Source organism: Tripterygium wilfordii, chromosome 22 (genome assembly GCF_013401445.1).
Source record: "Tripterygium wilfordii isolate XIE 37 chromosome 22, ASM1340144v1, whole genome shotgun sequence".
In the NCBI taxonomy this organism is placed as follows: domain Eukaryota; kingdom Viridiplantae; phylum Streptophyta; class Magnoliopsida; order Celastrales; family Celastraceae; genus Tripterygium; species Tripterygium wilfordii.
The window spans coordinates 6305452-6320011 of record NC_052253.1 but is presented as its reverse complement, the minus strand read 5'-3'; the positions used below and the strand labels follow the sequence as shown (position 1 = coordinate 6320011).

The following is a 14560-nucleotide window of genomic DNA, read 5'->3' as shown; positions in this document are numbered from 1 at the left end:
CTGAACAAAAGTTCCTTTAACTTGGACATTGAAGCTTATCAAGGTCTAGGCTTTTTGAAATTCCTCTGTATTCAAATGTCTGTGTGCGCTCTGTTCATTTTCAGTTTCGCTTATTTTTTTTTCTTGGGAAATTGAAAGCCAATACAACTCCCTGGCGGAGATGTGGATTATTGAGATTTTCATACACACCGACATGACTCGGATATAGAATGCCTACATTTTGCACAGAGAGTTCTGTTTCTCATGAAGAAGCATTTTGTAGACTTGGAATAAAATTGCCACATGTCAAATATTCAGTGGATCATGCTTACCATGTCAGCATGATGATGTGGTGTTAGGCAACCACTGAATATTTTCTCGATGTGCCGTGGACACATTTTAAATACTCTATCCGACTGGCTTTACGATCTCTACACACCGTTGAAGTTACCAAAGGAGATTTGGCATGCTCTGGAGTCCAAGTACAAGACGGAGAAGATTGGTATAGATAAGTTTCTTATTATGAAGTATTTTGATTTTAAGATGATTGATACGCTCTCTGTCTTGGACCAAGTTCATAATCTATAGATTCTTGTTAGCAAACTTTGTGATTTAAGTGTGAAAATTCTTGAAGCTCTCCAAGTTGGTGCGATAATTGTAAAATTACCACCTTCTTGGAATGACTACAGGAAGAAGTTATTGCATCGAACCGAAGAGTTGTCTTTCGAAAAACTTGCACAACATCTTCGCATTGAAGAGGAAAATCAGATTCGTGATGGTGTTGGTCCAAGTTCTTTTGCTACTGTGAATGCCGTGGATCATGATGAGTCCAAAAAGTATGACAAGCATTTGAAACCCAAGAAAAACAAAGGTTTCAAAAAGAAATGTTCCACCAACAAAGACAAGGAGAAGAAGAATCGTTCTTGCTATAATTGTGGCATAAAAGGCCATTACATCAAGGACTGTAAGAAACCATTAAAAAAGAAGTATGCCAAGTCCAACATAGCCAATAATATTGAAGATGACATAACCGAGATTGTGGTTATGGTTTCAGATATGTAAATTGGCATGATAACCGAAGTACAAATGGCTACAACTACTAAATCTGCTGATTGGTGGTATGATTCAGGTGCTACAGTGCATACTTGCAATGACAAAACCATGATGAAGGACTTCAAAGTTATTGAAGATGAAATGGTAGTAATGGGGAATCAAAACACGGCTATTGTGTGTGGCAAAGGATCAGTTGATCTCCTATTTACTTCGGGCAAAAAGCTTGTTCTTACAAATGTATTTTATGTACCCGAAGTATGGAAAAATCAGGTGTCTGCTAGCCATGTGTGCAAGAGGGGTGTCAAGGTTGTATTAGAGTCTGATAAGGTTATCTTTTCAAAGAATGGTGTATTTGTTGGGAAGGGATATGTTTGTAATGGAATATTCAAATTAAGTATTAATAATAAGAAGAACATGACATATACATGAGTCTACCGCTCCTTATACGCCCCAACAGAATGAACTTGCGAAAAGGCAAAATAGAACTCTAGTTGATATGGTTAATGCCATGATGTTACAAGCTAAGTTGCCTCTTAATCTTTGGGATGAGGCATTACTAACAGCTTGTCATGTGCATATAAGAATCATTTCAAGAAAAACAAATATTTGTTCTTATGAATGTTGGAAAGGTAGAAACCTAAATCTTGAATACTTGAAGGTGTGGGGATGTTTGGCTTTTTATAGAATTACCGATCCTAACAGGTCAAAGTTAGGACCAAGAGCAATCAAGAGTGTATTTGTCGGATATGCTGAAAATTCTAAAGCATATCGATTGTTGGATTTAAGTTCCAATGTAATAGTCGAATCAAGGGATTTGATTTTCTTAGAAAATCAATTTGTCAATGATTCAAAAGCTTCACAAGAGAATACTTCCAACAAAGATACAATGCTTGATTGCCCGTTCAAATTCTCTAAGTGAGAAAAGGAAATTATTTAATGAGTTTGATGAGCCAAGAAGAAGTCAGCGGGCTAGGAAAGAAAAATCTTTTGGATCTGATTTTATTTCTTCATAAGCTATTGCTTTTCTTGTCGAGGGCAGTAGAGAGATGGTATTAAATGAAATACATATTGTGTTGAATATAGAAGATAGTAATCCGAAAAGTTTCAAGGAGGCCATGACATCAAGAGATGCAGCCTTTTGGAAAGAGGCTATTGATAATGAAATGGACTCAATAGTATCCAACAATACGTGGGTACTAGTAGACTTACCCTCAGGTTCTAAACTTATAGGTTGCAAGTGGGTTTTTAGAAGGAAATTGAACACAGATGGTTCAATTCAAATGTTCAAATCAAGATTAGTTGCTAAAGGTTTCAAACAAATACATGGCATTGACTATTTTGATACGTATGCTCCTGTAGCACATATTACTTCCATTCGAGTTCTTGTGGCTTTAGCGTCGATATATGATTTACATGTACATCAAATAGATGTAAAGACAACATTTTTAAATGGTGATCTCGATTAGGAAGTTTATATGGAACAGCCAAAAGGGTTTGTTCTATCAGGAAATGAAATTAAAGTATTTAAATTAGTCAAGTCATTGTCTGGTTTGAAACAAACGCCAAAACAATGGCATGAAAAATTTGATTCCGTTATTTTAAGTATTGGATTCAAACATGATAATGTTGATAAGTGTATATATCATGTGAGGCAATAACATCAAATGTTTATTACAATCAGACATCTTGAACCAACAAGTCCCTCCAAAAGTAACTTCCTAAAGAAGTTATTTTAATAACTATTTTACACAAATTCAAAACTGCTTATACGTATTAGAGTCATGACTATTGGGGTATGTTAATGTCTATCCATTACTTTACAATCTATACAATAATTATTTAACTTCTGCTTTCCAGATGAAAGACTTAAATGAAGTGGATACTATCTTAGGAATCAAGGTGACAAAACATAGTGGGGGTTATGCTTTGAATCAAACTCATTATGTTGAGAAAATGCTTACAAAGTTCTCACATCTTAGATTAAGAAGCTTTGTTCTCCATATGATTCAAGTATCAAATTAGTTGAGAATTTGGGTAGAGCTATTGCTCAACTTGAATATGTGAGTGTAATAGGAAGTCTAATGTATGTCATGTATTGTACAAGATCAGATATTGCTTTTGCAGTTTGTAAATTGTCACGATGTACTAGTAATCCTAGTATAGACCATTGGAAAGCAATCAAATGAGTTCTTGGATATCTTAAAAGATCTATTATGGGAGGTCTACATTATACGAAAAATCCAACTATATTAGAAGGATATTCGGATGCTAGCTAGATTACAAGTGAACATGGAAACAAGGCAACAACCGGTTGGATGTTTTTACTTGGTGGTGGTGCTGTTTCATGGGCTTTTAAGAAGCAAACATGCATCTCTTACTCTACTATGAAATCCGAATTTATTGCCTTAGCCGCTGCAAGAAGAGAAACCGAATGGTTAAGAAATATGTTGTATGAAATTGAGTTGTGGCCACAACCAATGCCGGCTATCTCTCTCTATTGTGATAGTGAAGCAACGCTGTCTAGAGCGTACAATAAAGTGTACAATGGCAAGTCTAGACATATATGTCTAAGGTACGAATATGTACGTCAATTGATTTCAGATGGAGTTATATCAATTGTTTTTGTACGTACATTTAAGAATCTTGTCGATCCTTTCACCAAAGGTTTGTCTCGAGACATGGTGAAAAATACATCCATAGGAATGGGACTAAAACCCATAGAAAAATAACCAATAATGGAAACTCAATCCTAGACTTTTGTCAAAATAGGATTTAATGGGTAATAACAAGTTGTTGTGTGATTAGTCGAAACACTGACATAATTCTGGTATCTCATTCAGTTTGGATTAGTGCTATTTGCTACAAGTCGAGAGGTTCAGTTATAATCTTAATGCATTCCATGAAAAGATGTGTCTTAGTAGCAAAGACTTAAGGGAATGTCACCTATATGAACATAGAAGTGGTGCCACTTCTATCAAAGAATTGAGTTGTTTTTAGCATGGTCATGAAATCAGGAGAGAGCACAAGGCCATAAAAGTGCTACTATATAATTCTCAAAAGAAATATTGGCATGTGTGTTATTTCCAATTCATATTAACAAAGTTGTGGTTTAAGATTGCTCACCATTTACTTTAATGAACTTTGAGATAACTACAATAAAATGGTTTAATATTTGATACCATTGATTCATGCTGATACAAAGGAATACAACTAACAGAACTAGATATTCTTTACATTCTAGTGTGGGATTGTTGTATAGATTGTAAAGTAATGGATAGACATGAACATACCCCAATAGTCATGACTCTAATACGTATAAGCAGTTTTGAATTTGTGTAAAATAGTTAGTTAAATAGCTTCTTTAGGAAGTTACTTTTGGAGGGACATGTTGGTTCAAGATGTCTGATTGTAATAGACATATGATGTTGTTGCCTCACATGATATAACTACCAATAAGAATATCTATATAAACACAAGTCCATAACTGTCTCTTTATATTTTTTCAATTCTTCTCTTTTCCTTTGAAAATTCTTGTGAGAGTGTACGCTTTGTTGAATCCTGTAAGGCTGATTATTGTTCGAAGTGTAGTGGCAATAATCTGTCTTAAGGACAGTGTATTCACGCCTCAAAGCTTCTATTTATTAATTTTCTTTACAATATACACCTTTCGTTAGTCATGGAAATTAGCATACCAATTATGATATGCAAAATCGACTACTATTAGAATTATAAGAAGTCCAACAAAGTTGTCTCTATAAATACCAGTCACAGAGCCTTAATTCTTACCATCATACAATCTTCCTCAATTGTTTCATCATCATCATCAGATTCTCTTCTTTCATGGCTAGCAAGACAAAGGTTGTTCTTCTCCTCGCCTTCTTCTTGCTTTCAACACTATTCTTCACTGGGAAAGCAAGCCAAGAAGACTCCCACAATAGCACACATGATGGCTTTAATGTCTCCGGAATCACTAGTGCCCTTAAAGAGAAGGATTACAATGCCGTGGCATGGAATCTCAAGACCACTCTAAGTATCTAATAGGAAACCACAACTCCACCAGTTTTACCATATTTTGTGCAACTGACGTTGCCTACGCACTCTCAAGGTACGTGCAGCCGCTGCCGACTCTCGTTGCATACCACGTAACCCCGTTTTATCTTCAAAGGGAGGATCTCGAGTTAACAAGTGGTGCTCTTCAAATGCATTCGGCAATCAAAACACTCCTTCCATGCCATCCTGTTGTGGTGAATACTCAACTAACGAAGACTAATTTGGATTCCGAAATCCAGGCTGAAATCAACATGGTCGACGTCATTGATTGGAACATTTACGATGATGGACATGCCATTGTTCATGGAATAAAGGACTTTTTCGATCCTACAGTTCAGATGATTCTGTTTCCATCGCTTGAACACCATGAAATCGTCAAAACCACTAAATCTGAAGAGAAGGATTATTTTAGTAATACACAAAATCTGAGTTTTCTAGCATTAGTTGGTCTCTCCGCCTTGCTCGTATCTGGGCTTGCTTTCTGGGCATGTCTCTACTTATGGTCGTCCAACCATGCGTATGAACTCCTTGAGCCTAAGGATTGAAGCAAGATTTTTGGTTTTGAATAGTCAAGATTATAGTTTTATTGAGAAAGTAGCAATATCTTAATGGTCCTGTTTGAGAGTGTTGAGCGGTACTGTGAGTTATAAAACTATGGCGCTGTGAGGCGAGTTGGAAAGCAAAAAGCTGTTTGGCGCATCACTTTTAAAACTGTGGTGCGATATCTAAATTACGATTATATTAGATAATAATATTAATATAAAATCACTTAACGTTTACATTGTACATTAATCTAAAATAAAATAATTGACCTAATTGGATTACGTAGGACAATTCAACATATATTGTAAGCGTTTGGTGATGCTGTGAGGTGTGTAGAGGTGCTGTGAGGTAAAAAACTGGTGCTATGAGGTGAGTTGGAACGCAAAAGCTGTTTGACGTGTGACAAAAAACTGTAGTACTGTGAGGTGCGGTGCACCTGAACACAGTTAAAACACACTGCCAAACCCTACCAATACATATATTTCTGTCTCCGAATTTCAATTTTGATTCAAGACTTCAATTCTCGAGATCTCTGTGGGAAACTACACACATGAAACAAGTTTCTGAATACTGATATTAATATATGTATCTGAACAATAATACCACATGAAAATATAACAATAATAATAGCAACTCCAAAGGGAAGTACTAAAAGAGTTACTGTAGAGAAACCGTTTGTGTCAACCATTTGGGTAAAAAGAAAGAGGGATCTAAGGACTCTGCTGGCTTAGAAAGCCTAGTATATCATACTCAAGGCCAAGACCAGAAGATGGTTCTACCATCATGAGATATTCAAGATAAAGAGATGGCGAGCCAAAGAAGATAATCGTTCAGACAGGATATTCAACAAAATCTCGTACTGAATGAACATCCGGTGGTGAAAAGGTGCACTTCCATAGATAGCTAACTAAGACATCAGCCCCCTTATTAGATGACACTATCTTCATAACACCATAAGGACGGCAGGAATGCAATCAATAATTGGAGAATGCCCAACATTCAATTAAATTACATCAAGGAGTACTTCAATAAAAAGCGCCAAGACCTGAACCAATAGATCAATTTGTTTTCCCGACAACGTTAATTTACAGTCTAGATCCATACACACAAATAACCGCTAAAAAGGGACATAGTTTCAAGCATTTGCAGCTGGGAAAAAAATAGGCCACAGGCGTCATTTAGCACTCACACCCAGTTGATCTTGGCTGATTGTTGGTAGCAACATCAATGGTGTCAGGCAGGTAACTTCGTATAGGTAAACCCCCGGCAAAAAGAAAACACGAAAAAGTTTATATCAGTACCATTTCCGGCTTGTTCAAAACAATATAAACATGCATAATTTACAACAAAAATTGAACTCAAGCTAGATCATGCACAGCAGCACAGTGCAAGGTTATCACAGGACAAGTATAACAGGATATGTCTAATTTCTGATAGAAACAAATCTAATATGATAATTGAAATTAAGCTCATAAAGACAGATAAGTAACTACAGTGAATCTATGGACATCAAGAAGCCAATATATTAAAAATTCTAGACAGTAGAAAGAGTCCCCTAAGCACTTTTTGAATCTGGCTCTCCTACAATGATCGCACTGCACGATCATTGATCCAATGGGTGTGAGGAGCAGTAACCTTGAAAGGGGAAAAAAATGAAGACTCTTGGATCAAACAGTCATTGTAGGAGAAGCGCTCATTCAAGCACTACACGTCTGGTGTCCCATAAAAATTTCTCAATGGTAGCCTACTATGTAGTGTACAGCTAGAAATTGGATAAACCGAGTCCCCGCCAAGAACAATGAATGATATAAAATGCTCATTATCATACATAAGATTCATAACCCTATCAGACAATATTAGAAAGATGGAGGTAAGTTATATGCATCTTTGCTTATATAAAAGAAAGTTATACGCATCTTCACAGACCAGAAAATCAAGCAATATCTTAGCAACATTTTTGACCAATCAATCCCAATGGAAACAAAGTGGCCAGAGTAGTTGATGAAGAACTACGAATAATATAATTATGCTAGCAAGCAGATGAATTTGGGTAATATAACTTACATCTCCTCCTCTTCACCACTCTTTAGGGCATTCTTTGCTATGCACTGAAAAGCTTCTTCCACATTAATGCCTTCCTTGGCAGAGGTCTCAAAGTACGGAATATTTCCTTTCGAGGCACACCACGCTCGAGCTTTTTTCTCCGAAACCTGAAAGGTTCAAAAGAAATAGCATCTAATTTGTAAATGGATCAGAAAAGTAAGAAGTGTGTGGTTCCAAACACGTGTGTGCCGTTGTCTACGTTTGTTATTCTCAGCATGCACAAATTTATGTACGTGTCTCTTGTTTTACCCACTTGTTTTGACGGTACAGGACATGCCCTGTGGTTGCAGGATTTAACCTGCATACCCCCCATGGCATACTAGGGAAGATACTTCTGTGCCAGGGCCAGACAGTTTGGTGGTGTGACTTGTGAGCATATGAATATCTTCAGGCATGAGCATGAGTGCACTTCAGAGAGAAAGAGATGGGTTTGGGGGAATGGGGAGAGAGAGAGAAACAGGGGGAGAGAGTTAGAACAAAGTGGAGGAATTACGTACCACTCTACTGTTTCCTCCATCAACGTCAACTTTGTTTCCTAAAACAACAAATGGAAAGTTTTCGGGATCCGAGGGACTTGCCTGCAAAATCAGTTATCATTAGAACTTAAATATTTTCTTTGATACTACCACTTGAAGAGAATTTGTTCCATTTTGTAAAATTTTGTTGGCAAAACTCGTAAAGGAGAATAATGCATGCCTGAATAAGAAATTCTTCCCTCCAGTTGTTAAGGTTGTCAAATGACTTCATTGAATTGACATCATAAACAAGAACACAACAATCAGCACCACGATAGAAAGCAACACCTAAACTTTGGAATCTTTCCTGGCCAGCTGTATCCCAAATCTGCCACAAACATAAAAAGGGTTACCGAATCTTTTGGCATTGAGGCCCGAATGATAAATTTCACAGGAAAAAGAGTTTAACGATGTAACTGATATTAATTTAACATGATTATTCCATATACAAACTCTTTGCGGACTCTAAGGTCAGGTAACATAACACCATGTCTACATACATAGCAAGTGAGAAGTTGTCGCACAAAAGAGTAGAGGAAGTGGACAGTGCATAAAAATACGAGTCAGGTAATCATAATATAAATAAAATGTGCATCGCATTCTGAATTCATCAAGGATTTTTTTCCCTGAAAGAAAAAATTGACTAAGCAAAATGATCATATTAAGCATTTTCAACATTCAATCATTAAGATATTTGCGTTTAGGAGTTTTGAAAGGCGTAATCATCATTGCACATGCTGCAGCCGTAAAGCACCCGATCATACATGATGTGCTAAGACCAAAACCAAATGTGTGGTTATTTGTTGGCAGGAAAAAGCAACACAAATAATTAACTTACCTGACACTTATGAGCAAACAGTAAGCTCAATTCCAACATATGTTTAAATACTTAAATTCCAACATAACCTCAATGGACTTTTTGTATACCCTGCAAGAATTATTTCAAGTCTACACATGGGCACACCAATATCTCTATGTTGTTAATGACCAAAACATATTTGCTGCTTTTCTTGGATCTTATATTCAATTGATAGTACCCCTGCTCTAGATCACATAGTCTTGTTTCTTATCGTATCATTCCATAGGTTGACAACACAACAATCTTATTTCCACTACACTCATTCTTTAAGGGTCTAACGCAATGTAATTTTAAAAGATAATCAAATCATAGTTGTCAAAGGCGCTAGGTGCACTCAAGGCGCAAAGGTCTTCTATCGCCTGAGGCGCAAGGCGCACTTAAAGCGCATGCCCAAGCGAAGAAAAGTGCAAAATTAAAAATAAAAATAAAAATAATTCTAATAAATAGAGAAATTCTACTCTTAAAGTATCCATACAACCAATTATGAAATAAATCTATATATTATTCCCAAATAATAATTTTTCACTATTACATATCCATATAACTAATTATAAAATAAATCTATATATTATTCCCAAACATTAATATACTACTTCCTTTACTTCTTGCCATTCTTTATGTATTTTCTTAGTTTTGTTGATTATAAAGTATTATTAGTGGCACATGTTTGATGATTTCTTGATTAGAGACAAGCCTGAAAGTAAAAAAAAAAATAGGGACCAATAAGAACCTGCCAGATTTTTTCTTCTTTATTTCCCATTTAAGGAAAAATAAAACTACATAATACGGTGATTTATTTATTCAAAAAAAAAAGAAAAGACATAGAGTCGTCTTCAACCTTCCGTCTATGTGTTCTTCGGCGTGCCTTCTCTCTCTCATCGATTGAATCGCACAACAATGGTCGGGAAGAAGAGGAGGAGAGAGAGATAGAATCGGTGACTTACACAGTTACACTTTGATGGGTCTGAACTCTGAAATCCTCCTTCGGTGTTCGCTTCACTTCTTCGGCAGTCAGCAACCTTAGGTTTCTTCGGGTTCTTCTCAATAAGACTCTGTAGTTTTATTTTTTTTCATTTTGGTTTTATTTTTTTTTAAATAAAAACCTAGAAACCCATCGATCTGTGAGTGAAATTGACAAGGTGCTGCGCCTTGCGCTCGTCGCCTGAGAAGAGGCGCTCGCCTAGGCGTGCGCTTTAGCAAGGCCAGCGCCTGGTTACTGTCCCAGGCGTAGAGGCTGCGCCTAGGTGAGCGCCTTGTGCGCTTTTGACAACTATGAATCAACTCATAATAGATACATTATTCGGGGTTTCTTAAGAAGTCGAGAAGAACAAGAAATATATATATATATATTTATACACACTTATATGTGTATATATATAACTGAGGCCTTTCGGAAGTCTCCAATCAGAAAAAGTTTGACAGTCTTCCCAAATAAATTCATCCATACAATTCCCTGCTGTAATTGCTTCTACAAGACTTCCTCATACAGAGCTCTAAGTTCTAATCCCACATGGAAAATGAAATATTCCTCCTCCAAAAAAAATATTAATTTTCTAAAACATAAACAATCTCTAAACAACGCAGAAAAATAATCGGAGTTGCTTGGCTTAATACAAGACCCTTGTTTACTAAAATGCCCCGAATCTATAAATAACCAAAAGTAAAAGTTCAAACAAATTATCATCAAATCCTCAATACCAAACAATATCCATGTCTTTTTTAGTATCCCCGAGGACCCCTCAACTTGAGTTTATTGGGCACTTTGCACCGCCACATCAAAGTCTTTGGTTGCACATACCCAAATCATTTACATTGCCGCACATCCAATGCAGCATTCTCACCTTTAATATGTCCATCATTCGGCCACGTTGTCATCTAATAGCCTAACGAATGTACCATTATTACAAAATTGGAAAATGGTTGAGCCCATTTAATGGAATGCATATTAGTACTCGAAATATTTCAAATTGCTTCCTCTGTGGCTTCAACATACTCTAGCCCTCTCTAAGTTATGTAGTTTAAACTAAGCCATCAACATATCCAAACAAGAATGTAGAAAGATCATTAAACAACGATAAAAACAACTATGGAAGCCATTCAACTCAATAGCTTCTATTGACTAACAATGCAAAGGCATCCAAAATAAGGCAGTTAAGTTCACCCAAATACTACTATAAGATCATGCTTATTTTAATGGGAAATTATGACGCTGCCAATTAATCATTACTACAACTAACCTGCAAGGTAAAGAGCCTATCTTCGAACTGAACTTCCTTCGTCAAAAAATCCGCTCCAATAGTTGCCTTGTACTGATTGCTAAACTTCTTATTTACATATCTGAAAGCAAGATGTCAAGGCAGACACATACCAAAAGCATTCTACCTATTTGCATCTAGTAGTATTCTATCAACATGGAGTATAGTACCAGTTGTTGTTACAATAGTCACATATAAAAAGGATACTGATTCATCAAAGAGGTCTTTCCAACCCTGAAAATCACACAAAAACAAATACTTCAAAAATTAAACAATTCAGCAAGACAATTGAGCAAGAGACAATAGAAACATTAAAATATGTATCTGAAGATGTGTTTAGTTCCAGATAAGTCTAACCATAACCATAGAGTTCCATTACTGGATCAAACAAACACTAATTGATGATCAACATGAATCAAGATCAATCAAAACAATCAAATTTAAGAATCGATCTGAAACCCTAAAAATTGCAGTTTACAACTCTCGATCATACTTATACACATAAAATAGAATTCACACATATGACTGACCCGCTGTCACCGAGGATGATAACCTTCAAGAGGGTTCTTCTACGGGAAGGCATGGTTCTCGATTTGATTGTCGGTCGTACGGAGACGAACTCGACGGGATGTACGGAGACGAACTCGACGGGATGTACGGAGACGAACTCGACGGGATGTACGTCGGACTTCAAAGATGAGGGAGAGAATTTAGAAGCTACTTTGAATTATTTGCGGATTCTAAGCTGGTCGGACCTTTCTCTTCTCTCTGATCAGTCGTGGATTAGCGTTATAATGACTGTTTTGTCCCTGATCATGTTAATTGCTGGATTTGCGCTGGAAAATGGAATCCCTTTTATTTTTTTAAATTGTTAGAGTCTAAATTGGAAGATGCCAAAATTATTCTTTGGTGTCAAGCACCAAACACCATGTTAGAGTGGACATGTTCATCCCTCCCTGGTACCTATCTATCAGGATTTCCAAACAGGCCCTAATGAATGAACTAAGCTTCAGGGCTGGGCCTCCTGCCCAAACGACCAGCCTCGTTAACTTTTGCTCGATAGGTTTGCTCGTCACCACGACCTCATGTCATCTTGACCTTACGTGGTCTCGACATCGAGTTCAACCTCATGTCATCGGGATAGGGGATTAAAATTATTTTAGCAATATCATCTAATCTCCACCATCCAATGCAACCATGTATTGGATTTGACAACATCATAACCAATGCATTCAAAGATGCAGATCATGTGGGATTGCTAGAATAATTCCACCAATCCTTTTCCCATGTCATCTCAAATAAACCTCGAAACAGTCCTCGAGCTGTACGTCCTTCCCATTGAAAGCCTCAAGCATACCTCAAAGTCTATACCTATCTTGTCACTAATAATAGAGCTGTTAGACCATCCACAACACTCTTAACAAAAATTTTAAATGTTCAATTTTTGCACACTTTTCATAGATTTTCAGTTTTTCAAAAAATACATACACACATTAGACACTCTAAACCAGACTCTAAATCATTTAAATATTCATTTCTATAGTCATTTTATTAATTTAAAGTTAATATATTTTAAAACTATTATAATATAAAATATTATCATATTAAATAATAGTCAATTGACATTAACATTAATAATGAAAATAATTATTAATGTTAAATAATTAACATTATTATTATAATAATGTGGTAGTTGAAATGTGTGACTATTTTGTGGTTGTTTGCTTGTGTGGCTACAAATATGGTGGTTGAATTGTGTGACTATTTTGTGATTATTGGGTTGTGTGGTTACGAATATAGTTGTTGAAATATTTGGTTATGAATCGGTTGTTGAGTTGTGTGGACGACATTGTAGTAGAAATTATCTATATTAAGCAATGAAACACTATGAGAATGAAGATCGAAGAAGGCGGCTTCCTCTTTTGACTTCGATCTTTCACACGAGTTCCGCATTTCATCTTTCACGCTTGGGGAGAGAGAAAATACAATATAATATTCATCCAATGTCCTATAGGATCAATTTGTTTTGTTGTTGCACTGTAACGAAATGTCAATATCACATTTCATTTATCGTCTCTGATGTGTGATGTTTTTTAACAAAAAAAAGTGTCCCAAAAACTCTAGATATACCGTTGCGTATGAGTTTACCGTGATTGCTGCGGTTGCTCTTACCTTGAAATTTTCTCCTAAAATCTCATTGTTTCAGACCTTGCTTCTGACGCAAAATCGACATTCGTCCTATCCTTGACACCAAGTCGCAACATCATACCTACCTCTGACACAAACCAAATACAACCAATTTTTCCCAATGACTATTTTGATTGACACCTCGCATGGTCCAAATGACACGTATCCTCCCAAGCACGATATATAAACAAAACCCTCGACTGTTGGAGGGGTCTTCTTTTTTCCTATCTTGCTCAATTTTCTTGGATCTTCTCTCCTCTTTTGATCAAGATATACTTACAGATTCTCACACTAAAAATATTTTCCCCCATTGTGCCTTACACCATAGACAACATCTGCATTCCCATATATTGCATCTCTTTTGGCTTTCTGTAACGCTGATTTGACTATCGGATTCTCTTTGGCCGACACCCCACTGGTGCCAAGAATTTTATGATTATCACTTTCCATAGGTTGCTGGTGGCCCAAGTTGATAAATCTTTGATCGTAGATTCAATCACCTATAATAGACACTAAAAAACTTTTATGATTTTGAAATAATTGAATACAAAATTTGATTTACATCCAGCATTGTCTCCCCTTCTAAGTAATTAGATTTTTCATTGGACCTTTCGGGATATAGATTGGATTTTTTATTTGACATAATTTTCCTTTCAAAGCTTTATAAATTTTATAACGGTTAGTCTATCTTTACCCATTGCCCTTCCAATCCTCTTAGGGTAATTTTTACACTCACAAATCTATCATTTTCGCCTAAGGTTGATAGATTGATCAATTAAAATCATTAATCATCCTCACAAGCGCAAACAGTTTCTTATGAAGCAAGAATTCTTGGGGTTCTGTAACTCAATCGATGCACTTGGAGACTTCAAGATTCATGCACAGAAGCCATCTACAAAAGTGCTCTCATAAGCAATCACGCTGTACAAAACAAGACATCATGCAACAACAGGGCACGAAGCTAGTATTGTCAAAGCAACTTGAATAAACATGAAATAACATATTCGGACAAATCA

The 14560-nt window shown here is 36.3% G+C and overlaps 1 protein-coding gene across 1 annotated transcript; it reads right to left on the bottom strand.

Annotated features, from left to right (window-relative positions):
* Positions 1–6549: 6549 nt before the first annotated feature.
* LOC119990327 (ras-related protein Rab7) lies at positions 6550–12171 on the bottom strand. Its single transcript, XM_038836185.1, has 8 exons — positions 12036–12171; positions 11888–11987; positions 11565–11591; positions 11340–11439; positions 8425–8571; positions 8226–8306; positions 7690–7835; positions 6550–6870 (listed from the first exon to the last, which is right to left on the bottom strand). The coding sequence occupies exons 2-8, from the start codon at positions 11938–11940 to the stop codon at positions 6804–6806; spliced, it is 621 nt and encodes a 206-aa protein (XP_038692113.1). The 5' UTR covers positions 11941–11987; positions 12036–12171; the 3' UTR covers positions 6550–6803.
* Between the last annotated feature and the right edge of the window lie 2389 nt (positions 12172–14560).